Raw genomic sequence first — 26,422 nt, 5'->3', positions numbered from 1 at the left:
AATAAGAACAAAATAAGAACAATTCAAGGCTCAAAGTGCCAAAAAATTAAGAACAGCCGAGCCTCAGCAAAAATTTACTGGTTCTTATAAAAAAAGAGTGTAATAAGAGGGAAGTTTTATTTACTTCCAACCCCTTTCATGTTGCCGCCATATGCTTTAATATTTTTGGCTCCGAGGAAACCCCAATGTCAGCAATGTGACCCCCCCCCCCCTAAAACAAACAACTGGTTCGTTCTATTATCAAAAGAAACTTTATCTGTTGAAATTTACTCATTTCTATGAGTGGCCTCAATGGGCTGTCAGATCAATTCATTTAAAATAATTTAAAATTGATTTTAAAATGACATGGCCTCGATGGGCTGAGTTGGAAATCGTTTTTGAAAACAAACCCGTTTTTAATTTGAAACGAAAGTAGAAAGTAAATCAATTTTGAAATCAAAATTTAGTTTAAAACTTAAATTAAAAGCTATTGCAAAAATGAATGTGAAAAGTAAATTATTTTGAATTTTTTTTATAGAAATGTCAAAACAATTTAACTTGGCTCCCATGGGCCACCATACTAAACTAATGCCAGGATATACTTTAATTTTGATGGTTTGACCATGAAATATTGATTCATCGTGCATTGATCAATCAAATGTTTAGTTTAACTAAGTAACCCGTTGATGTCATTTTCTGTTAGTATGTACCTTATCGGGGAAAAAAATGTCGGAGTTTTATTTAGTCGGGGTTTTTTTTCGTCAGGGAAAAATTTCGTCACCTAGAGGCATTTTCGTCACCTAGAGGCATTTTCGTCACCTATAGGCATTTTCGTCACTTTTCCCCGACCAAAATTTCAAATTCGTCACTTTCACCCGACATTTTTTTCTTCGATAAGGTAACTTGTTCAAACTAGGCCGGTGTTCTAGATGGCCATTAATTTTCCGTGAAAAAACTTAATGTCAGCAACATAGATAATATAATTCCCGTAAAATATCTAAAGTGTTGATTTCTTAAGTTATCATATGAACGCTGTTAATAAAAAAATGAGACAGTAAGAAAAACAAGAAGACTTTAATCATACCTGTAGCTCCGAGAGGATGACCTTTAGAGATGAGTCCGCCACTAGGATTGACCACAAATTTGCCACCGTAAGTGTTGTCACCACGGTCGATAAATTCTCCTGCTTTACCTGGGAAAATCAAAATGGGCTCTTCCAGGAAATGTTCGTACATGGGGGGTAGAGGATATAGTGTCCGGGGGGTAGTGAAAATCTACAAAATTTGCCTTGTCCGGGGGGTAAAATTGCTCTGTTTGGGGGTAATTTTGCTCTGCTGAGGGTAATTTTGAATGTCCAGGGGGTCCAGTTAATGCTTGTCCGGGGGGTCACAATGTATGGGGGGTAAATTTCCAAAAAATGTTATATCCTCCACCCCTCCTCATATTCAAATTTTTTCTGGAAAAGCCCAATGCTAGATGTTCATGATAAATCCTTTGTGCTATTGGGCCATTCCATGTTATAATATGTTGATTGTAGTTTGCGTCTACCTTAGCGTATTTCAGTTATGGAGACCCTACTGTTGTTACCGAAGATAGTAGCGAGTTTATGTATTTGCACTTTTGAGGACGGTAGAGTGCCTGAAGCGATTTGGAAAAACCCGCAATTCCGCCCCGCAAAATCGAGGACGGTAAAAGTGCTGATTTACCGTCGTCCTCAGCTGGTCAGGATCTACTCAAATTAGAACCTTACCGTCTCCGTCGCTGAAAAACACACATACATAAACTCGTGATTCGATGGGGACTGATGTTCCAATTTTTTGTCACTAGGGATTTGAATTCCACTGTTTAGTCAGAAATTTCAGTTGGATAAAAATAGCACAATAGTTTGCAGTAAAGATTTGTTTATTTGATTATTTGCAGCGGGGAGAAAGATTGAAGTACCATTGTCCAATGGGGTAGACTGTAGTCATTTATAATGCGTGTAATACAGTAGTATAGGCGTTGTATGATAATACGATTATTGTTACGGAATTTACTTTGTATAAACTAAAATTTGTTCCCTCCATCACTTTTTGCTTTATTTCTACTATGTCTGAATTAGTCGTCTAGCTTACTCGACTACCAATGGGGATGATATTTTGGCCAATATTTCTAGTGGGAAGGGAGGTGTCTTATCGGTTACCTATTGGGCACAATCCAAGACCTTCGTAAGTGACTAATTCGTCTTATCGGTTACCTATTGGGCACAATCCTAGCCCTTAATTCGATGGAGATTGATGTTCCATTACCAGAATATTTCAATTCCATTGTGCAAGTCAAAAATTTCAGTGGGTATGGAAAAAAATAAGGATTTGTTTATTTGATGTTTTTGCAGTGGGGAGAAAGATTTAAGTACAATGGTCCAATGGAGATGATATTTTGGCCAATATTTCTAGTGGGAGGGGGGTTCCAAGCGGCGCTTACCCATTGGGCACAATCCAAGACCTTCATAAGTGATCAATTCATTGGTAGCAAAACAATCGTGTAATTCAACGACCTGAACGTCGTTTACTGTCAAATCTAGAACAGAAAAACGAAAGGCTTTGGAGAATACACCTATAAAGTGTCAATTCGTTGTTAGCAAAACAATCATGTAATTCAACGACCTGGGCGTCGTTTACTGTCAAATCTAGAACGGAAAAACGAAAGGCTTTGGAGAATACACCTATAAAGTGCAACATGGACAGGGCCAGTACTAAATCTCAGACATCACAACGTTTAGTGATGTGGTGGTATACCTATTTTAGGTGATAAAAATTGGCAGGCATTTTTCTAAGCACTTTTTTATGTCTGTATACCGGCCAAAATACTTAATCCAAGATGTTGAGTTTTTGAAACTTAATCCAAACATTTTCTTGCAAAATTTAACTTTTTTGATGTTTCTAAGTAAAAATAACTAATTTATATACATATTCAACATTTTTTGGGAGCTTTGCCCTATGAATTCCTCAGACCCCAGCTTATGGATGCACAGCTTTTCTGTTAGAATCTAAATATAAACGCCTCCAACTCAAAGTGTTTGTAGAAAAATCCTTGATTGAGCACTAAAATACCAAAAAAAGTATATAGTCGGTAAAAGCTCAAAACCGCCTGAAAGGAAAGGGGTGCACTCGATAGGGAATGGTGAAGAACCTCGAGTGTACGTAAAGGATTTAAATGAGTCGACCATTGCCAAGCCTCCATGTCATTCTTTGCCACGGAAAGTCATGTGACATATTTTTCAACCAATAAGATTTAATAATTTCGAGGGTAAAACAAACACTATGGTTTAACTCACTAAAAGATTATGTTACTGAAAACACATAATTAATCTTTAGTAAGTGGTCTGTTGTACCCTAGTTCTGACGTCATGCCAAGCCTCCGTTTCATAACTTACTGGCTTTCTTGAAGGCTTTGTCAGACGCTCTGATCGTCATGTCTTGACCGCACTATAAACAAAACAAAAAACAGTTAAAGTAGATACAACGTATTGTTCAGTAAGGACCTTTTGACCACACTATAAACAAAAACGAAAACAATTAAAGCACAGTGGACTCTCTCTAATTTGATCTTCAAAGGATCAAAATATTTAATCGAATTAGAGAATGATTCGAATTACAGAGAGTAATTTAAACCACATTCCAGCTGACGGTAAAGATTCGAATAATAGCGATTCGAACTAGAGAGAATCGACAATACAACGTATTGTTTAGTAAGGACTCGCGTGTAAATGTAGTCTCATTGGCCCCGATGCCCCCCCACAACTTTTTTGCAGAACAGACTATAAACAAAACAAAAAACAATTAAAGTAGATACAACGTATTGTTCAGTAAGGAACTTTAACCAATGTGTAAATATGGCATAGTAGGGTAGGGTCTTCAAATTCTCAGACAACCCTGTAAGGGGGGGGGGGGTTTGAAAAAGTCTCAATTATTAAGGGGGTTTGGCCTTTAGGGGGGGGGGGGGGTGTTCAAAATTTTTTACCAGATATATTTATCATTTTCAATGTCATTCCCGTCGAAAATTTTATCCCAGGGTTCACGACCTTCTGAGAAATTTATATATAGGGGGGTTTGGTCTTTAGGGGGGGTTGAACCACCCAGGAAACTATATATGGCCTGTACCGAAATCCTACTTATCCTATGCTCGCTTCAACCCTTAAATCCTCCTAAGCAGGCTTTTTTTTCTAGCTTATGATAAGAATCTACAAAGACATTTCTAGACAGAATTCTCTTTCATTGATATCTTATTTTTAGGTTTTAGCTAAAATTTGATATAAAGTTCTTATAAAAAAGCATTTATCCTTCAAACTTACAGCCTTGATTGAGCTGTTTCCATAGACACCTGGCATGTCGGTAGCCATCTCCATTGCTAATATCTCGACAGCTTTGTCTTGTAAATTGTGTTTGATGACGTAATCTTCACTAACAACAATAGCCGCTGCTCCACCGTCAGAAGTCGGGCTAAAACAACAGGGGCGAATACAGTTGAATCTCTCTAATTCGATCTGCAAGTTCAATTTTTTTTTGGAATTAGAGAAAGATTCGAATTACAGAGAGTATTTTAAAGCACCTTTCCACCTGAGGGGACCAGTATTTTAGTTCGAATTACAGAACTATTCGAATAACAGAGGTTCGAGTTAGAGAGCATTGACTGTATCAATATCGGTTTGATCGCTAGTTTAAATCCAACTAGTCAGGCAAAAAAATCTCTAGTATCTATAAATCTCTATATATCTGACCTAATAAGGACGAGATGCATATGCTGCTTCTGCCACACCCAAATCTCTTGAGTGAATATAGTTGGACAGAAATTCTTATTTCTTCACATGTAAATCTCATTCCTCACCACAAAGGATGTCCATTTTTTGTAACAGCATTAAAAATATTTCAAACCTTTGAAACCTTTTTGAGAACAAGTGTAATATGTTTTCATTTGCCGCCATCGAGGCGTGAAGCTTAATCTCGAAATTAGTGTCTGAAAACTGACATATTTTTACCTTGCTAACTTAAACTTTTGAGATTAGCCCTTTTCTATTGTGCATAGAATCGCTCTCGCTATAAGGTTTCAAGTTAGGAAAGTAAAAGAAAACCTCATTTTTCTCAGACACTAATTTTGAGATTGGACCGATCATCGATTTAAATCCATACATAATCAATAACTAATCGATCGAACAGTTATCGATTAAAATCTATAATCGTTGGCTAATCGATATTCACAATTTTTTTGACCTGGATTAGCTATCGATCATAAATTTTAATCGATTAGTTATCGATCATCTATCGGTTTAAATCGATGATCGTTTTTATCGATTACGACCTTTTTCCTCGATTGGCAGCGATATAGAAAATATGCATATCCTAGAGAATCTTACCAACATTGAAGTTTGGTCAGAGGTTCATGAACCATTTTTGCGTTCATAATTTGTTCCAACGTATATTCATCTCGGAATTGTGATAACCTAAAAGTAGAAAGAAGAAAACTTAACATTGGTTTTCTTGGAAAGAAACTTTTACGATATCAAAGAGTTTTCAGTACATTGTCAGCGTGATCAGATCAGCAGCGTAGACAGGAGTAGCGCAATTTTTTTGTAGGAGAGCAGATTTTTATGACACTGTAATTATCTATTCATAATGTAAAAAGATAATTAGAGTTTAATAAAAATCATCTCCTACACAAATTTTGCGCCCCTCCTGTCTACACTACTGCAGGTCGAATTTCAAAAAATGGTTCTGTGATTAGCTAATCTCGTAACAGATCATCCATTCTGCGCACACCACACCCTGTTCTAAAGGGATATGGCTAATGTGACGATCTGAACTGGTTGTTCAACCAATAAATCAAAACCACTTAGCTTTTTGCTTGAAAACGAAAACGAAAGCGAAAGCGACTAATGTTTATGTTTATTATCGGCTTAATTGCAATTGTTTTTTTTTCAGCCAATCACCGCATTGAAAAGCTTATTCATTATTCATCCAAAATCTAAATCAAAGCGGTGCACCAACTTGGGCAGATTTTTTTTACGGAGCCATTGCTTTCAGATTGAATACGTGCCATGCGCAGGGTATCAGAATCTGCTCGGGGATCAATGATTAGCAGATGTCCATTAAATGGAGTAAATCCTGCCAGGCCGTTTAAACGAGAAATAATCATCCGTCACCAAAAGCGCTCAAATTTAAGGTTTTCGCCAAAGATGTTGAAAACTTGTGCGATGGAAGACACAGTACAGGTTAGACAGGAGACCTTTTATAAATATTTTTGTTAATACAGGATTGGTCTTTACGATGAATGGAAGAATACCACGGCGTTCTAAATCTACAGGCTAGCAAGATTTTGTGTGGGGGCTCAATTTTTTGAAAATATTTGAAGACGTTGCATTGCGACGTCTCTTCGTTAGCTTGAATGCAATGAGAAAAGCCAAAAGGAAGAAGATTTTGGTGAGAAAAGAAGCACGAAAATAGAGGAAAATCAAACTTGGCAATTCGGGAGCTTGTTTGTTACAGATCTAATGGAACATTGTGTCTTAAACGGAAGTAGATACGTTGCAAGAATAATAGTTGCTCTGTTCAATTTTTTCCCACGCATAGGTACAAAAATAATCTTTTAAAAAAGAACAATGGACAACATTTCGAATTTTCTATTTTCGACATTACGAACTTTGGTCTTTACAATGAATGGAAGAATACTTATAATTATATAATCATATATTCAAAGCAAGAAGTTGATACCTTAAAATACAACCCTGTGTCACAGCCCAACAGGGTCCCTCGCCCCACTGGAAAATTTGACAACAAATTCGTCCCCGGTAGGAAAAATAGCCAACAATTTCATCTCCGTTTTAAAACTGTATTAAAAAATTACACTCCAAAACCATCTCCATTGAGACTTCGTAACATGATATGCACCATTGCAATGTCTTCCACGGACCCAACAGCTGATTGGTTTGAAGTGACATATTGACTGATTTTACGTCACCGACAACCAACCAGCTGTTAGGTCCGTGATGCAATGTCAGAATATCATGGATTGAAACCTTTATCTCCGGCAAAAAGTTCCATCGAGGCTGCAATACAGCTGTTTTAAAATCTTTTCAAGACTCGGTTACTTCCTCTTAGACTATATTTCATAAAACCTTCTTGGTGATGATCGTGTAATCCCAGCTGGCACACAACGTTGTTTTAACGTTTATTTAACGTTCACAACGTCCATATAACGTTAGATAAACGTTTGAAGAACGTTTTGTGCCAGCTGGGATTTCACTGATTGACTTGTCAAAGGGAGTTTATCGATAGGGTACAACCACACTTTACTAGGAACAGCATTTTCATGAGCTTTTGAAAGATCATAAAGTCTTTATGTTCCGAGCATTCGAAGTATGGTACACGCTTTTTTTTTATAAGAATGGTGTAAATCCATTTCATCATGGATATTCTTAACTTTTTTGGGAAAACCATCCTAAAATATTCTTACAACATTTTTAGGTTAGGATCCTGATTAGACTAGATGTAACATTTAGTACATACGTCTCAAGCATAAAATGACATTTCTGTAAAAGGAGTGAGCCTAAATTGGGGGTAATTGACAATTTATAATCGAAAATGCTCTAATATGGCATTATTGGCTCGAGTAGCAAAATTCCATAATGGTGATATTCTTAGCATATTCTTAGTTTTTTTGGCTATTTTCATCATAAAAGAAAAAGCGTGTAAAGGCAAAATAGATAACGTAAATTCTTTAAAAGCAAAAACTCCGACATCACAAAAGATAAAATCCTTATCTGGCACCCGGATGGTGAAATTTTCATCCCACACGCTAAAACTCTGAAGGTCGGGAAAATTTTTAACATCTGGAAGGTTTACATTACAGAATTTTGCGAGACCATGTCAAGAATTTTACAGCTGGAGGTCTGGTAACCCAGCCCTCGTTTTCGAGGATTGGCGGGTCCAACCGAAATATTTATAAGTTTACGCACAAGGGCTGCTGAACCCCGACTGGGGATGCGGTAAATCAAAAGCCGACTATCATTCCTCTCCGATGGGAAATTGGCCCACTCCTTTAGAGCTTTAGCGTGGACGGCCGCCAGTCCACCATCGGAATCGAAAATCCCAAACATTCAGTCCAGAGAAGACATTCCTTTGAGATTATTTTTAATGACATGATTGAATAATTAGTCATTATGTTTTGACAACACTTGAATAGCCTTAGTCTGTTATCTCGAAATATTTTATTAGGATTAGAAGAATGATAAGATAAGACCCGGTTCCAACTGGCATACCGGATAAGTGGGATGGGGGAACCTGGGAACCTAAAGTGGGAACCTAAATGAACACCTGAAAAGTGGGATGGGGGAACCTAAGTGGGAACCTAAATGAACACCGGAAAAGTGGGATGGGGGAACCTAAAGTGGGAACCTAAATGAACACCTGAAAAGTGGGATGGGGGAACCTAAGTGGGAACCTAAACGACTACCGGAAAAGTGGGATGGGGGAACCTAAGTGGGAACATAAGTTGTTTAATTATTAATAGAATTGAAATATTTTTCTTTAAAAACAAATACATAAAAATAAGAAAGATATTATATGCAATGAAAGAAAAAACCTTTTATCATAATAAGAACACCAGTTATTTACTTTTTACATTACGGTTCGCAAACAATAATGTTGAAAATAAAACAAAGGGAATTTATTTATTCAATTAGCTCAAAAAAGCATGTTTATTTATCAGCAGTTTTATAGTGCATCTTTTTGGGAGTTTCTAAACATCGACCAGAAATGGCGACCACGACCAGCGACCACGACCGGCGACCAGATAAATTTGGGTTATCGAGTTTTTCCTCTTTCTCCACCGTAGAGTCTCTCTTATGATCATTTATTTATGGCTTGAAGAGTAAAGCTCACCCCTGTCTCACATGTAGTGATTATAAAGCCACGTGCAAAACGTGTAGAGTAGCCATTTCAACGCTCTTGGAGCTTGAATATAGTGTCAATTTGTATCCTTTTGTATTTTCGGCATCAAATTGGTTAGTGGCAAAATTTGTGCTGGAATTTATTTAGGAAGCTTTATATTTGATCATCAGATCATTATTTTGTCAAAATAAGTCATTTTGACAATGTAAGGACAATAGAATAATTGATGAGATTGATATCTCTAAAACTGGCCTTCCCATCTTTTTCCTACTGACAATTTCTATCTATTCATACTAAAGGCATCTCATTCGGTACAATTAAAATACTTGGTGTAATAAAGTTTACAGGCATCACACTTAATTACCCTATTAATATTTTTGTCAAAAAGTGTCACTTTGTCTAGAAAATGACTGGTAACGTCAAAAGTCACTTTTAGTATTCTCTAGCTATAGAGTAATTCTCAGCCACATGCTCAGTGATTCATTTGAAAGCCACATCAGGACTCGATTTGGACGTTCTCGACGGTGGAGAGAGCAGGTAAACTCGATAACCCAAATTTATCTGGTCGCCGGTCGTGGTCGCTGGTCGTGGTCGCCATTTCTGGTCGACGTTTAGAAACTCCCCATCTTTTTGAAAAGTTCTTTTTAGTAAATTGACTTAATTGACTTAATTGACTTTAAACTTTAAACTTTAAACCGTCATATCTTCAAATCTAGAAGGAATTAGAAGTTCGTTCATAGCTCGATGGATAACTTAGAGCCTCTTCTTTCTTTTGCACGGATCTAATTTGCTTGAATACAGAATCTAGTAAAACATTATTTACGATTTAGTTTTTGTTCACTCTTGATGCAATACACATTGTTTTTTATTAGCAGCTCCAATTTTCGGGTCAGGGCTGGGGTCGCTTAGCATTTAACGGATTCTAGCTCGTTTTTCTTTCTGTACCAACCAAACAGTACAGCGTGTGAATACACTTCATTAATTAAAAATGTTTGATAGTAAAATAGAACATATTGCACGGCTTGCCACGTTTCAATACACATAGGCATAGATCCACGGGGGGGGGGCACTCAAGGTAAACGACCTACCGTACGTGCGGCCCTTTTTTCCAAGCTTCCCAAAGTACACTGTAAGGGTGGAAATGAGCAAAAATGAGAATAAGTTCACTCTAAGGGTTTAAAATTTGGTCAAAGCTTTTAGAATTTCATCCGAACAAGTGTCATGTTTTAACACTGGGTAAATTTTGGAACATCAAATATGTCCATCCCTATACCATAGCAGGATCTGTTCTAGAACATGTTGACCAAGAAAAAGATCTAGGAGTGATAATCGATAGTGACCTGACCTTTGAAGCCCATATATTCAGTAAAATCAAGAAAGCTAACTCTATCGTTGGCTTGATTAGCAGGAGCTTCGAATTTCTCTCACCAGATATGTTTCGAACGCTTTTCATTGCATTTGTCAGACCCCATTTGGAATATGCACATGTAGTATGGTCTCCAAGGCTAATCAAACATATCAAAGCAATTGAGGGCGTCCAACGAAGAGCTACAAGGCTAGTTAGTTGCTATAGAAACTACTCATACGAAGATCGGCTACGACTCATCAATCTACCTAGCCTAAAGACCAGGCGGCAAGTTGGTGATATGGTGGAAGTTTTCAAGAACCTCCACATTTATGACGAGTCTATAAGATCAGAGAAATTTACTCCTCGAACACGACCACGACGTCAGCATGATTACGAGCTTCAAAGGAACTTTGCTAATGACGGTAGAGAGGCTACCAAAGCAACTCTCTTTTTCACAGAAGTGTGAAACCTTGGAATGATCTAGAAAGAAGATAATGTTGAAGCACATCCTTACAAGTCTTCAAAGAGCGTTTTGATAAAAGAAAGGGAGAAAAAACTTTATAAAATGTAAAATCAAAAGTTCTGTTTCATAGAGGTCAATAGACCTGCGAAATATATTGCTATAAAAAAAAAAAAAATAATAAAAATAAAAATTTAGGTTCCCACTTTAGGTTCCCCCATCCCATTTTCCGGTGTTCATTTAGGTTCCCACTTAGGTTCCCCATCCCACTTTTCAGGTGTTCATTTAGGTTCCCACTTAGGTTCCCCCATCCCACTTTTCAGGTGTTCATTTAGTTCCCACTTAGGTTCTCCCATCCCACTTTTCAGGTGTTCATTTAGGTTCCCCACTTAGGTTCCCCCATCCCACTTTTCAGGTGTTCATTTAGGTTCCCACTTAGGTTCCCCCATCCCACTTTTCAGGTGTTCATTTAGGTTCACACTTAGGTTCCCCCATCCCACTTTTCAGGTGTTCATTTAGGTTCCCACTTAGGTTCCCCCATCCCACTTTTCAGGTGTTCATTTAGGTTCCCACTTAGGTTCCCCCATCCCACTTTTCAGGTGTTCATTTAGGTTCCCACTTAGGTTCCCCCATCCCACTTTTAGTTGTTCATTTAGGTTCCCACTTAGAATCCCCCATCCCACTTTTCAGGTGTTCATTTAGGTTCCCACTTAGGTTCCCCCATCCCACTTTTCAGGTGTTCATTTAGGTTCCCACTTTAGGTTCCCGGGTTCCCCCATCCCACTTATCCGGTATGCCGTTCCAACTAAGTAAAATTATTTGAAGGAGTTTAAGAGGGTAACATCATAACTGAAGTAGAAACAGGGTCTTAAGATATTAAATAGGCTTAAATCAAATTAAATAGGTATACATTATTATATGACGCTAGTAAAGGAGTATTGTATAGCTTGCCATTAGTCTTAACTGGGAAGGGACCGGCTAAAGAGTTGAGAAAGTACTTTAACCTTCTTAGTAAGCAATATTATGGACAGCTCAGAAATAGATGGTTTTTGGTTCAAAAGTAACGGAAAGATACCATCATAGACTAACTTGTTTTTTTATGGTTAGTATGACTTTAACCGCAAGGTGCTTGTTTTGATCAGATTTTATGTTGCTGTACTTTACCAACGTGCTCTGTCATAAAAAAACATCGAGGTTTTGTTTAGCATTGAGTGTTCTTATTTTTGACGTTTTCAGGCATAAATATTCTGAAGGTGTTCTCAATAAGGCTAGTTATTCTACCTTTCTCCAGAGATTTCTCCTAATAACTTTTGATAACCATCACTCTTTCAGGTTTTTCTAAAACGATTACACGTCTTTTTATAAGAAAAAACTTTATAAGAACATTTAAGGCTTATAGATGGCAAAAATATTAAGAACAGGTTAAGACACCAATTTTCTTAGGATATTGCATAAAAGTACTCACAAAATAGCGAAAACAAGAACATTATAAGTCATTTTAAGAACATCTGAGGCTTCGAAAAATTTAAATGTTCTTATAGAAAAAAAGATTTATAGGGAAAAGCATGTAAATAATGAGCATCACGGTTGTACACGTTTTTTTATTAGAACACCTAAAATTTGGCTGAGCCTGGATGTGCTTATTTTTTTAGAAATTTTCAGCCTAAGATGTTCTTAAATGCGTTCTTAAGTTTTCATACTACTCTAAACTCTAAATCGACAATTTCATGCAAAATAAAGAGCACTTAAAATTGGTAAAATTTGGACAATATTTGACTCTCGATTTAAGAAAATCCATCCCTATTTCGGTTAAAACTGCTTGAACGAAGACAACGGGAAATACTAAGCTTCTCCTCATCCTCTCACGATTAAGGTTAAGGTTAAAATTCAAGGTTAAAATGCATGACGACTACACGTTTTTTTTTATAAGAATGTCAAAAATTTTCGAAGCCTTCGGATGTTCTTAGTTTTTTGGATTTAAGCCTAAAAATGTTCTTAAAATGTTCTTATTTTCAGCATTTTTTGAGCATTTTGATGTAATTTCTTAAGAAATTGCATGTTTTTAAGTCTCCAAAGCCTTAGTATGTTCTTAGAATGTTCTTAAATTTTTGGGCCTTAAAGCCTTATGTTCTTATATAGTTTGTTCTTATAAAAAAAAAACGTGTAGTCTAAAAATCCAAATCCAGGCGGTTAGCGTTAAACGCAGGTCACAGGTCACAGGTCAGTGATGACAGGTTAACTCTAATCAATGTCATTGCAGAGGAAAATGTTTGGAAAACACAAAGAATTATCAAAAACATAATTCTCCAGCAATTTCATCCATATAAAACCATTTCAAACATCAAAATTTAACCATGTGCTTTTATCGATCTTTCGCAGTTTGCGCCGTGTATAACGCAGACCAGAAAATATTTGAAACCATATTATACGTATAACAGGTATATTACATATTGTAATGTTTGTAATGTTATATGATGGTTACATATAATAAAACAAATCGCTCTAAAACAACCTTCTCAGAGAACTCACAAGCTTCTGATTGGTGTAATTTTGGGTTTTATATCCAGCCATATTGTTATCATCACATTCGGCATGCTGAATATTTTTGGTGTTTTTCTCTTGTAAGACATGATATTTTGTAATTCTGTCAATATTTTTGTCAAAAATTGTCATCAAACTATCTACATCATATTCTGTATTATAAATATTTTTCGTTTTTTTGTCTGTTCTTGCATCATATTTTATGATTCTGTTAATATTTTTGTCAAAAACAATAACACAACTGAATAATTCATTAGTTCCATCCTTCTAAAACCACTCTCTTAGGGACCTTGCAAGCTTCTGTTTGGTGCCATTTTTTATCCATTCACACCGATCCACATCACATTTTGTATGATAAATATTTTTCGTGCTTTTGTCTTGTTAGGCATCATATTTTATGATTTTGTCATTATTTTTGTAAGTAAGTGTCACTAGGTTGTTATTCTATTTAATTGTCATTTTATAATATCTAAATAGCATGTATTACTTTTTTGTAATTTAATGCGCTATGTATTGATGTTATGTTATGCGAATGTTATGTATATGTTATGATCTTTTTTTTTTTCCGGTCTGCACTTTGTTGGCCTGTGACCTGTGATCTGCGTTTTACACTAACCGAAATCCAGGCGATAAAAAAACTCTCCTTTTGACAAAAGGTGAAAAAATTTCTCCTTTTGACAAAAGGTGAAAATAATTCTCCTTTTGAAATTCACTTCTCCTTTTGTTAAACAATAGAACCTAAGTATTGTTTGTTTTAAAAGGAAAAGAGAATTTGAAATGGAGAAGGAAATTCTCCCTCAGAGCCATCGTATAAACGAAAAATCTTTCTTTTTTCAGATTCTAGTTATGTGTTTTCCGAGAATCAAAAAACATATCATTTATCTATTTAGCAAAAAAGTATTAATAAACCGTTAATCGCACGATGAGGTATTTTTTCTTATTTGGCGCGCCTTCAAAGAGAGCAATTAATCGTTAATTGCATACTGTAGAGAGCAATTAATCGTTAATTGCATACTGTAGAGAGCAATTAATCGTTAATCACACTCTTCAATGCTGCGCCAATTTTACAAAATTGATTTTAATGTTTTTTCTTACATTTTTTTTTTTCATCGAACGTTTTAATTGCATTCGAAATTAGTTTTGTGTTGCAATAAACAACAATAAAAGAAAAACATAAAGAGAAGAGAAAAATATAAAACTTTCAGTGTAATTTACTTTCCTGGCGGGAAAAAGTAGTGCGATTAGCTCGTAATCACATAATAACTCGTACAATTCAAAAATTACATTGTTTTGTTTCGAATTTTCCTCGTCCTTTCGGACTCGGAAAATTAATGACAAAAAAATCACTCGTGCAATTATTCTCGAATTGCACTCGTTATCATGTGATTACATATACTTAACAGAGTCGACTTTAATATAAATTTTTTCCATTGTTTTGATTTTGGCAACCACGGGAAACTTCACTCTCCCCCGTAAAAAATAGTAGGTAAACATCCAGTTCTCATAACAAAACCCAGCAGAGAAATGGTAGGTAAAGTATTCCTTTTAATCCAGTTTAATCATAACTTCTTTTCCTCTAGATGAATTTTTGTGAAATTTTCAGGAGAGATACATAAAATTGTCATTAATATCATGTTCAAACATCTAAAACGTGATATGATAATATACGAGTTGCATTTAGAACCACGAGTTGCGAGTTACTTTTTACGAGTTACGATTTGCATTTTAACAAAATAAAATCGCGAGTTACGAGTTACGAGTTGCATTTTAACTCACAAAATTCGCGAGTTGCAAATTAAAAGTGCGAGTTGCAAATTAAAAGTGCGAGTTGCATATTAAAAGTGCGAAAAATTATAAAAGTTGCACTTTTCAACTATAAGGGGGGCTATAAGGACAAAACACAAATAAAGTCATATTTTTCGTTTTAGTTCCTTTTAGTATTAAGAGAAATCCCGCAAAGATGACTGAGGAAGAAATAAAAGAAAACCAAAAGGAAAACTCTCAAGTAGAGGTTCTCATCTATCCGAGCGAGTGGACAGAAATCTTGTCATGGAAACCTATTTACACATTGAAATTTGACGATATCAACCAAATTTCCATTGCAGATGTTAAAAAAGGTTGGATGTTTTCTTTTGCTATTGCTAAGATACCTTACGTGTCTGTAGGTAGCCTGGAGATTATGATTTCTCATTTTGTATACTGATGGCGAAATATATAGCATGGTATGGGCTGTGAGTTTGAATTTCCCAAATCCTAAAGACGGTTGAAAACACAGCCAATCAAATCCTGTTATTCGTTCACTGGTCACACTTTCTTAGAGAAAACACAACTTCCAAAATTTAGTTTTTATTTTAGCAAGTGCGCTAAATTCTAATTTCCCACTGTAATTTTTTTGAGGCAGAAATCTGCCTCACAGGTTATAACCGTCCTGTATACATCAGATTATAAAAATACAGGACGGGTCTCCTGTCTAGTCTGTAGGCTGCGCGTATCGGCAAAATTGATTTTAATATAGGTAGATCTGTATCGTTTATAAAATTCCCGTCCGAGAGTTAACCCAAACTTTGGAGGAGCCAGTTTCGATTTTCTTAAAAAGGTTCATAAAACCAATGATTGTATCAACCTCTAGCAATTCGAATATAGTAAACCTTATTGGAACTAATTTTCGCGGGAATTAATTTTAGCGTTTTTCGAAAATTTGAACCCGCGAAATACAATTTTTTTCAATTTCATCAAAAAATTTGAAAAATCCCTGGGAATTGAAAGAAATTTGTCCAAAAAAGGGCAAAACCGAGAAAACTAAAATCTACGAAATGCAATATTTCCGATTTTTTTTTTCGAACGCGAAAATTAGTTCCAATAATATAGTTTAATACTCTCCTCCATCCTTAGGTATAGAAGCTGAAAACCATGCCAACATATCAAGAGATAAAATGCTACTCTTCAAAAAACCTCAAGATCGAACAAAGTTACAGTCGACATTATCACGCCCAACATTCGAGTTCTTAAAAGACGATATGAAACTAGAACTGGAACACTTTAGCGACGCCGTGGAGCTTTGTTTGGCCGGTAAAAAATGCCTGGCACTGGCAATAAGGAAAGGTTTACGGCAACCGAAATGGAGAAACGTAGCATTGATTACTCATTTCACTATCAAATCTTTCGGTACCGGTAAAACAATCTTAATAATGCGCGAAAAACTGGGCATGGGAAACTTAAAATATTTAATACAGTCTAAAACTGAGATACTAATCCCGGATCAAGTTTTGGTTTACGAGAATGGTGAAAAATCTGATGAAAACAAACAGAATCTAAACATAACTGATATGTATTTAGCTATCAGACCCGGGGCAAAAGTAGGAGAACATATAGCCTTAAAATGGGACATAAAACTGTTCAAAACTATTAGGTTAGTTTTCTTGACAAGAGAAGATGAGCTTGAACCAAAAGAATTCCAAAACGTCCTCAAAGTCCAAACTTACATCAAGGAAAAATATAACGTCAATATGAAAAATCAAGTTTTACTACATAATGGAATAGAGTTGAAATACACGCAAAATCTATTCGAGTTGTTTTTAAAAATGAAGGATCCGACGGAGGAGATGCGCTTAAATTTGATCGCAGTGCAGCAGCCGCTAGACCTTAAAGTCGTCACACTAAACAAGGCTACATACAGAATCAAAGTCGAACCTCTGCTAACTATAGAACAGATCAAAGATATGGTTTCACAAAGGTCTAAAATGCCAGTCGCCCATTTTGAGTTATTTGTAAATGACTCTAAATTGCAGTTCGAAGACCATAAAACGTTACAAGATTACGATCATATGATTGACTGTGAGAATACCATTGTGATAACTTTAAAGACGGTCCTTAAAATAAGGCTACATTTTGAAGACCCGAATGAAATAAAGGAGGAATGCGTATTGATTGATGAAGAGTATGGTAGGATTACTCTTCGACAACACTTGAGGAAAATCCGAAAGAAACACGGATTAAAGAAACGGGAAATGGTTTTGATATCGGATGAAAACGGGTTAGGATATCGCTGGTCCTTGGGGATCGGGGGACGGAGAAGAGAAAGAGATTATCAATTGATGGACTTGTTGAATTTTAGTTTAGATTATCATATTATAAGAGGAGGTGGTGAACGTAGAAATTGTCAGGTGATGTAAACATAATATTGTACTTACAGTTGCCTTTCGCTAATACGAACCCGAACAGGGAATGTTATTTGTTCGAATTACAGAGAGATTCAAAATCATAGAAAGTATTTTAAGCGGGCTTCTCCTTGACGGGGACTGGAAACTAGTTCGAATTATAGAAAGATTGGAATAGTAGAAATTCGGATAAGCGAGAGTCTACTGTATTTTATAAAGGATAAATCCTTCCCAGCTGGCACACAACGTTGTTTCAACGTTTATCTAACGTTCACAACGTCCATATAACGTTAGATGAACGTTGAAACAACGTTGTGTGCCAGCTGGGTTCAAGATATTTTACAAACCGATCAAAGTTACCCCGCAGCTCGAAATCTGTTTAAGGTTTTTTGATAGACCGTTAGTATATGACAGTTGTCAGATAATATATCATATAGGTATTTAATATATAATCTCCCCCACTTATTGACTAGAAAAACTTAATGTAATGTAATCTTAATTTTGCAAATTTGCCTCAAAAACACTTGATTTAACTGGCTTAGAAACTTTGTACTAGTAATCTCATGGTTACGAGGGTAATTCGGGATAAATTTCCCGAGGTCAATTTAAAACATTTCGAAATTTTACCGAGGGTAATTTTATCCAGAATTTCACGAAAACAAGCATGTGATTCCTGGTTAATCTCGTGGTTTGGATTGAAATTCTAACAATTCTGAAAGACGTCAATTTAACACTGGAAATAAATCTGAAACTTTGAAGATTGGTCTCAGAAAAGTCATAGAAACGCGAATCGAGTTTTAATTATATAGCATTCCATTTACTTTAAGCCTTCACTTAAGTTAGTAAGAAATTCGAAAAAGGTGATGAATTTCCAAAAGATGAAAATTTCACTTTTGCAGAAAATCTAGGAGGGAAATTACTAAAGCTAGGAGGGAAATTACAAGTTCGTGGGAATTTACAAATTAACGTAAGCAAAAACGTCAATCGAATTTCAATCAACCATGAGATTCACTTTTAAAAAGTCCTCCAAATCAATATCAAATCAAATGTACAGCAAAACCCCGGGGGGGGGGGCAGCTGGGCAAAAGGACCGACGGGTATGGGCGGGTCCTAAGGGTACCTTTTCCAATATGTTTAAAATGCACTGTAAGGGTCGGAAAAACTAGAGATGCACTGTAAGGGTAGAAATTTCAGAAAATTCTTGAAAAATCTAGATATTTTGACCAAAAATGCTAGAATTTTGACCATTTTTTGCACGAAAGGGATCGAAAATTTTGGGGAAAATGCACTCTAAGGGTATGATTTTCACTGATTTTTGCTGCACTGTAAGGGTGCAATTTTAAAAGCCAATTTTTGACCCGCACATACCGTCAGTCCGCAAACCCAGTGCCCCCCCCCCCCCGGGAGCAAAACATCCAAGTGTGAAAGATACTGTTGTTTGAAGTGCTTTTTGGACCATGTTCAGACGTTACGGTTTCGTATCGCTCCGGTGTGGTATTTGTTACGGATAGGAAGTGTTCATACTGATTTCGGAACGTTTCGGAGCAACAAAACGGAGCAGTTCCGTCCCGATGAAAATAGCGGTGCGAAACTGTTTCGATCTGTTTTGCTTTGTAACGTCTTTTTTTTTGGACGTCTCGCTCACTCAGTGTTTCGGAACCGTTTTGTTTCATAGCAAAACGGAACGTAGCGTATAAAATTGATCTTAAATTCAAACTGAAGTATTAAAAGAGACAGACTTACGGATTATTCATCGAGTGTCGGTGATTCTTTTCAGCGATCTTTGCAAAGTGTTCTGGCTTTGTTCCTAGAGGAGTTAAAAAGGAAATCATAGGAAATTATAAGAAAAAATAATACATACAGAGAAAGTGCCTACTTCGGAACATTATAAAAGAACGGCAAATTTAAAAAAGAACGACATATTTCTAAAAGTTAGAATCTATCGTTTGTCTGAAGCATTTCTAGACACTGTTATCGTCCGTAAAGCTTGATTGGTGCGCAGGCTGGTTCCCAATGGTCCTAAACCTCGTGGGACACTCCATCGTAATGCATTAGACCCATTGAAGTCCAAACATATTATGCGGGAAGTTAATGTTTATGGCTCAGAAACGATAAAACCCCGAAGATCTTTTAATCTCATCTTTGCCGAACTTGCAACTTCCTAGTAAAGTAACTGCACTCCTTAAAAATTCTGCAACAAATGAGCCTGGTATCTTAGCTATTTAGAATGGAAACGATCAACGCTATATTTAGCACTACTGGATCCGATAACAACTGAATACACAGGTTGCAAAAATAAAATTTGAAGTCAAATCATGCTTTTATTCGAAATTTTTTTTATGTGCTTGTTTATACATGATCTTTATTTTTAATAGGTTCGAATTTATTAATACTAATAAAGTGGTTAAATTCGAGTTGTAAACCAAGTAACATGGGAATAAAACCACGTAAACTTTTTCCAGTAATCACATGTTTTGACTATAATTTTGCAACCCGTGTATTGCGTTTTAACGGTCCTAAGCTCTAGTTTAGACGGCCGACTTTCTGCCCTGCCTATTCCCTAATTGTTAGAGTAGGCAGAATGTGGGCACAAAGTTGGCAGTTAAAATCTTTGCTTGGAAAAGGTTGAAAGAAGACATTGCATTGCCGTCAAAAGAGGGCAATGCATTGACTTTAGACAGCCCACTTTAAGCCCATTTTAATTCACAATTAGAATAGGCAGGACAGAAAGTCGGCCGTCTAAACTAGAGCTAAATATGCGTTTTTTGGAAAGTGAGAGATTGAATATAAAATGCAGTGGAATCTCTCTAATCCGAACCTCTATTACCAAAATATCTCCTTTGAACAAGTTTGATGGTCTATTTAGTTAACAACGCCTTTTAAAACTTGTTTCTATAACTTGAAATTTCCTTAACTCGAACAAATTTGCGTTCCCTGTGGGCTTTCGAGTTATGGAGACTATATTGTAGATCAGGGGCTTTGATTTGTTTCAGCGAATGAAAAATTAGCTCCGGCGAATTCTAGATTCTAGTCCGGCGAACCGAAATTTTAGAAAGGCGAATTGTATTTCTTTTCGTGCCTTGGACCGGCGAATTTTGCTGTTCGGCGCTGTGTCTGAAGTTTTGATGCTACGTCTTTGAAACTTTGTATTCTTGTTCTCTGGTTGGTTGAGATGCGTCACGGAAAATTTGACCGCCTGTCGACGAACCTTATAAGACTCCTGGTAGATTGATGTTGACTTACCGTATTTTTCCATGTGTTCTCTGCCAGCATTACCGAAGATTTGAGTGGTCATCGGTGCACCGGAAATTCCGTACGTGTTGCTGACTACATCCATCAGACGATCGGCTGGAATGGCACGGTCTGTCCACTATAGTAGAAATAACAAAAAGTGATTTTATAAGCAAATAGATTGATAGATATATAGGTAAAGTCGATATCTAACGGACTTTTAGACAGTCTTATCGTGGTTTTCAAGTCTACAGCCAGCCAGCTCGGCTATTCGGCAAGAGCGGGGATTCAAACCGGGAACCTTTGGTTTGTGGCACTGATGACACCATCACTCATTAAAAGCCCAACCTTTTTTTCAGTACTTTCGACAAAAAAAGCCGGTTCCAGTAAGTTTTTAGCCTGTACCACCCTGCCGACACTGGCATTTTTTATAAAGTGTGAGACACGGAATGTTTCTTAACTGTAACAGACCGTACTTCACGTTATCTTTTCAGTCAGCGAAGAAGAGTCTGGTACAGGCTAAGTAAGGTTTTCGTCTAATAGGCTAGGTGAAGCTCGAGGCTAAAAAACTAATAACTTGGGGGGAGCAGTGATTAAAATTTCCCGGCTTCTAATATTCCAACAGAGAGAAATGGTAGTCATCCAAAGGGGGTAGAAGAGCCGTATAGTGAACTCGATCGATCATGGAGGAAAAAGTGAAGGTTTTTTACCTTCAATCCGAGGGACCCTCTTTCCATTTTCTCAAAACCTACTGCCAAAATACAATCAGCATTTCCTATAAACAAATTGAAGTTAATTTAGTCAGAAAGTCTGCCCTATACTATCTTCGCTTTCTGATTTTAACGATGGCGCTACTTTTCCCCCCATCAGAATTATCAAAGGCAAAAAGTAGTTGAGCTCCAGCTTCAGGACTAGAGCTAATTTTGGATCAATGATTTAGATTTCAACCAAAGAATCTAGCAAATCAAAGATGGGTAATAAAACATGGACTGTAAAAAAAATAAATGAAAAAGCTGTCAAAAACTAAAGGAGTCTTCTTTAGAAGAGAAGATTTGCTTTGAGTAGGATTAAAACAAACAATCTAGGCTATAGATAACATAACCCCCGTTTTTAGTAAAAATTTGGAGATTTGATATTTAACAGAAAAGTGCTAGCAAGGGGTATTACGGGTCCCATATCTTCCGAAGGACTTTTTCGTTTGCCTTGAAATTTGAAGTTTTTTTTAACCTAAGGTTGAACTGCCACTGGTACAAAAATGAACGTTGCAGCGTAAGTAGAAAAAAGGCTCATTTTTTTCAATCGCAAATTTAACTGCTAAAAATCGCCCGTCCTTCTTGGGGTTGGATCACCTATCGTTTGTTGTTTGTTGTTTCCGAATGTCAGTAGTTTTGATGAAGATGAATTGGGTTATATATGGGGCACCTTCCATTCAACTAATTGTGTACCTATCATGGCCTCTTATTCTAACTGCACTATCAGTTATTTCCTTCATATTTCTTCACGTTCAAAAACGAATTTCTTTCATTTTTCACTACACTCTCCTCTAAAATTACAAAATAAGACTTAGTTATTTTCCTTTAAAAATACACAATGGACAGTTTGCATTCTACCTGTCATGGTCTCCTGTTCACATTGCACTATTCCGTTATTTCTTTCATAATTTTCCATGTTCAAAAACGATATGTTCAATTACGAATGATCACAAACTAATAAAAACTTTTCATTATTTCTCACTAAAAGTCTTACTCACATTTATCATAACTCTAATTTAAATTTCACATATTCAAATATTTTGCAGGCTCATCATGCTAAAACGAATTATTTATTTAATGATAGATCTCAATCTCATATCATCTTTGAGATTTCTCGACAACATGCTAAATTATGTTTGAGTTGTCCACAAGCTCCTATGCTCTCAAGGTTCCAAATACTAAAACGATATATTTAATTATGAATAATCATGATTTGCATAGCAAAATATTTTTCATACTCCATTACCATATTTCTCGCTAAAAATATGCAACATGACGAACATATGAATTGACAAGTTTGACACATTTTCCTTCAAAAATACACGATGGCCTTCATAATATTATTGCCTTCTCACATGAATTTATTATTTTTTTACCACTCCTTCCTCAATAACACAAAATAAGTATCAAAAATTATACACATTTTCCTTCAAGAATACACAATCTAGAGTTTTCTTTTAATTGTCTGCATTACTACGTAATTTTTCAAAAATTTAAAATAGTGGGTTTCAGCCGAACTAACATCTTACTAACCTATAACCACTTTTATCTATGACAACTACTTTAGCTTTTCTCGATGTGCACGACCCGTAAACCTCATAAATTTCGGTTACATGCAGGATAACCCCTTCATGATACCGGTTTTTATGATGGTTTTTTTAATGTATTGATTATTTTTCCGGGTTTACACAATTCTTCTTTATTTTTCTGATTTATCACTAATTAACTCACTAACTCTACTAACACAACTCATTTCGGTTTCACTCTCTGTTAAAAGTCTTATTCTCCTTTTGACTAGAATAGCTAAGTAGTAATTGACTTTTTTACTCTTACTATGACAATATTTTAATACAATATTTAACTTCACAAAAAACGAAACTCCATTTTTTACTAGACCGACATAAGAAGAACCGAAACATTTCACAAATACAGGTTACAGATACGCATAACTATTACTGCTTCTTTCATTCCTTTGCACTGGCTGTATCCCACTAATTATTTTCTTTTCTACTCACAAAAATTCTTTTGAATTCTTTTGACATTTTCTATCAGGCTCCTCATGCTAAAACAAATTATTTACTTTATGATATTCATGAATTATTTATTCATGACATTCAGGCAATTCACCCAATTTTATCTAATAAGTTTATCTAAAATGCAACACTCTAAATTCTCTTGAAAATACGCAATGACATCATCTCAAATCAACTTGATTATTTAGGCAAAACGTTTAATTTCACTCCAAATTCAAGCAAAACGTGGAAACTCTAATTTATTTTTTATTCATATGCAATACTCTAAATTTTCCTTAGAAAATACGTAATGACATCATCTCTAATTAACTTAATTAATTTCTGACAAAATTCAGGTCAAACGTTAAATTTCATTCTAAATTTATACAAAACGTGAAGATTCTATACAAATTTTATTCAAACACGCAATACCCAAAATTTTCCTAGAAAATACGCAATCACATCATCCCAAATTAACTTGATCAATTTAAGCAAAACGTTTAATTTCACTCTAAATTCAAGCCAAACGTGACAACTCTAATTCAATTTTTCATTCAAAACGCAATACTGTAAATTTTCCTTAGAAAATACGCATTGACATAATCTCTAATTAACTTGATTATTTCTGACAAAAATTCAGGTCATACGTTAAATTTCATTCTAAATCCACATAAAACGTGAAGATTCTATTCACATTTTATTTAACACGCTATACTCTAAATTTTCCTTGGAAAATACGCAATGATACAAAATTTCTGACAAGAATTTAGGTCAAACGTTCAATTTCAGTCTAAATTCATACAAAACGTGAAGATCCTATTCAAATTTTATTCAATCACGCAATACCCAAAATTTTCCTTGAAAAATACGCAATGATACCATCTCAAATTAACGTGATTAATTTCTGACAAAAATTTAAACATTTCGTCATATTTTATTCTAAATCTAGGCAAACGTTCAATTTCATTTAATATTCATTTATAATGCTATATTCCAAATTTTCCTTTGAAAATACGCAATGACATCATCTCAAATTAACTTCATTTATTTCCGACTAACATTTTGGCAACACGTTAAATGGTGCAGTACTTTTGATATTCTCCATGTGGCTCCTCATGCTAAAACGAATTATTTACTTTATGATATTTATGAATTATTCATTCATGACATTCAGGCAATTCATCTAATTTTATCTTATGAGTCTATTTATAATGCAACACTCTGAATTCTCTTGAAAATACGCAATGACATCATCTCAAATCAACTTGAGTATTTAGGCAAAACGTTTAATTTCACTCCAAATTCAAGCAAAACGTGATAACTTTAATTCAATTTTTTATTCAAAACTTAACACTCTAAATTTATTTTTATACACAACAAAATGTGTACTTTTAAATTTATTCAATATGCTATTCTCTAAATTTTCCTTACAAAATTCGCAATGATATCATCCCTAATTAACTTGATCAATTTCTGACAAAATTCAGGTCATACGTTAAATTTCATTCTAAATTCACACAATACGTGAAGATTCTATTCACATTTTATTTAACACGCTATACTCTAAATTTTCCTTAGATAATACGCAATGATATCATTTCTAATTAACTTGATTAATTTCTGACAAAATTCAGATCATACGTTCAATTTCAGTCTAGATTCATACAAAACGTGTAGATTCTATTCAAATTTTATCTAACACGCTATACCCTAAATTTTCCTTGGAAAATACACAACTACATCATCCCAAATTAACTTGATCAATTTAGGGAAAACGTTTAATTTCACTCTAATTTCAAGCATTACATGAATACTCTAATTTAATTTTTACTCAAAATGCTATACTCTAAATTTTCCTTAGAAAATACGTAATGACATCATCTCTAATTAACTTAATTTATTTCTGACTAAATTCAGGTCAAACGTGTAATTTCATTCTAAATTCATACAAAACGTGAAGATTCTATTCAAATTTTATTCAACACGCTATACTCTAAATTTTCCTTGGAAAATACACAACTACATCATCCCAAACTTACTTGATTAATTTCTGACAAAAATTCTAGCATTACGTCATACTTTATTCCAAATCTAGGCAAACGTTTAATTTCATTTAAAATTCATTTATAATGCTACATTCCAAATTTTCCTTGGAAAATACGCAATGAAAACAAACATATCATTCTACACATGCTTGAAACTACTGATCGAAATTTAATACAAAGAATCACACTTAGACGAAAAATCACGTCAACACCAAAAATGACAAATTGTGCATTATGTGAACAAGCTAATTTATGAGTATGAACATTATACTCACCATTACGATGCCTTATACAGACATCAAATTTTATTGACCCAGATCTCACACCTTTGACCATCTTTGCTTTGACACTCCTCATGGTAACACATTATTGAACATAGTCCAACTCCCACACACCTTTATCCTTACTTAATACCATAAATCCACTTACTCTGCTATGGTTTTATCACTCATCTAATGTCTGATATTCGCCCCATCATTCAAGACTTATTACCATACAAACATCATTTCCTCACCTCACATGGCTATAATTCCCAAAGACATCCTCCAGACTGTCACAATCATGCCACATGTTCTTCTCCCTTCAGATGACCCCCAACAAACAACCAACCATTGGCAATCACTGCACATCCAAAAACCAAACACGTCGCCGCAAAAGATTTGTCACCCCGTACAAACCCACGCCAACACCGAAACACTCCAACCCGCCAAACCATGCTGACCATATTGGACACAAGAACGACATCTCTATGACTGAAACAGCATCATTACCCACTACAATTACCCGCTCAACAACACCCAAGAAGAAACATCCCATCATTTTCAAATCAGCTGCAGAAGCAATCAAACCAATCACCGCTCAATCTAGACAGTCGATAATATCTCGAAAATTTGTCAACCCCACACGTAACACATCATCTACCAATTCAGACTCCAATTCAATGTGCAACTCAACACCCATAAACAATGGTACA

General features: G+C 35.5%; 2 protein-coding genes across 2 annotated transcripts; one reads left to right on the top strand and one right to left on the bottom strand.

Annotated features, from left to right (window-relative positions):
* Positions 1–678: 678 nt before the first annotated feature.
* LOC136814291 (sterol carrier protein 2-like) lies at positions 679–22,308 on the bottom strand. The gene is made up of 11 exons (XM_067070814.1): positions 22,251–22,308; positions 21,351–21,415; positions 20,653–20,779; positions 19,153–19,216; positions 5,372–5,458; positions 4,313–4,460; positions 3,395–3,446; positions 2,573–2,647; positions 2,443–2,538; positions 1,064–1,171; positions 679–689 (listed from the first exon to the last, which is right to left on the bottom strand). The coding sequence occupies exons 1-11, from the start codon at positions 22,306–22,308 to the stop codon at positions 679–681; spliced, it is 891 nt and encodes a 296-aa protein (XP_066926915.1).
* LOC136814180 (polyubiquitin-like) lies at positions 15,185–17,552 on the top strand. Its single transcript, XM_067070692.1, has 2 exons — positions 15,185–15,369; positions 16,145–17,552. Exons 1-2 carry the CDS (start codon positions 15,213–15,215, stop codon positions 17,422–17,424), a joined length of 1,437 nt encoding a protein of 478 aa, XP_066926793.1. The 5' UTR covers positions 15,185–15,212; the 3' UTR covers positions 17,425–17,552.
* Positions 22,309–26,422: the final 4,114 nt, after the last annotated feature.

Source organism: Clytia hemisphaerica, unplaced genomic scaffold, assembly GCF_902728285.1.
Source record: "Clytia hemisphaerica strain Z4C2 unplaced genomic scaffold, Clytia hemisphaerica genome assembly, whole genome shotgun sequence".
Classification (NCBI taxonomy): Eukaryota; Metazoa; Cnidaria; class Hydrozoa; order Leptothecata; family Clytiidae; genus Clytia; species Clytia hemisphaerica.
The sequence above is the reverse complement of the archived record's forward strand: the minus strand, read 5'-3'. Positions and strand labels throughout refer to the sequence as shown.

What these genes read in the sequence shown, in the direction of transcription:
- LOC136814180 (XM_067070692.1), top strand. Translation starts at nt 15,213, where the DNA reads ATGACTGAGGAAGAAATAAAAGAAAACCAAAAGGAAAACTCTCAAGTA. An exon ending in CATTGCAGATGTTAAAAAAG is followed by an intron (nt 15,370 to 16,144) that starts GTTGGATGTTTT and finishes CTCCATCCTTAG; the next exon opens with GTATAGAAGCTGAAAACCAT.
- LOC136814291 (XM_067070814.1), bottom strand. Translation starts at nt 22,308, where the DNA reads ATGGAAAATTATGAAAGAAATAACGGAATAGTGCAATGTGAACAGGAG. An exon ending in GAGGGTCCCTCGGATTGAAG is followed by an intron (nt 20,780 to 21,350) that starts GTAAAAAACCTT and finishes TTTCTACTATAG; the next exon opens with TGGACAGACCGTGCCATTCC. An exon ending in CTGACCAAACTTCAATGTTG is followed by an intron (nt 4,461 to 5,371) that starts GTAAGATTCTCT and finishes CTGTTGTTTTAG; the next exon opens with CCCGACTTCTGACGGTGGAG.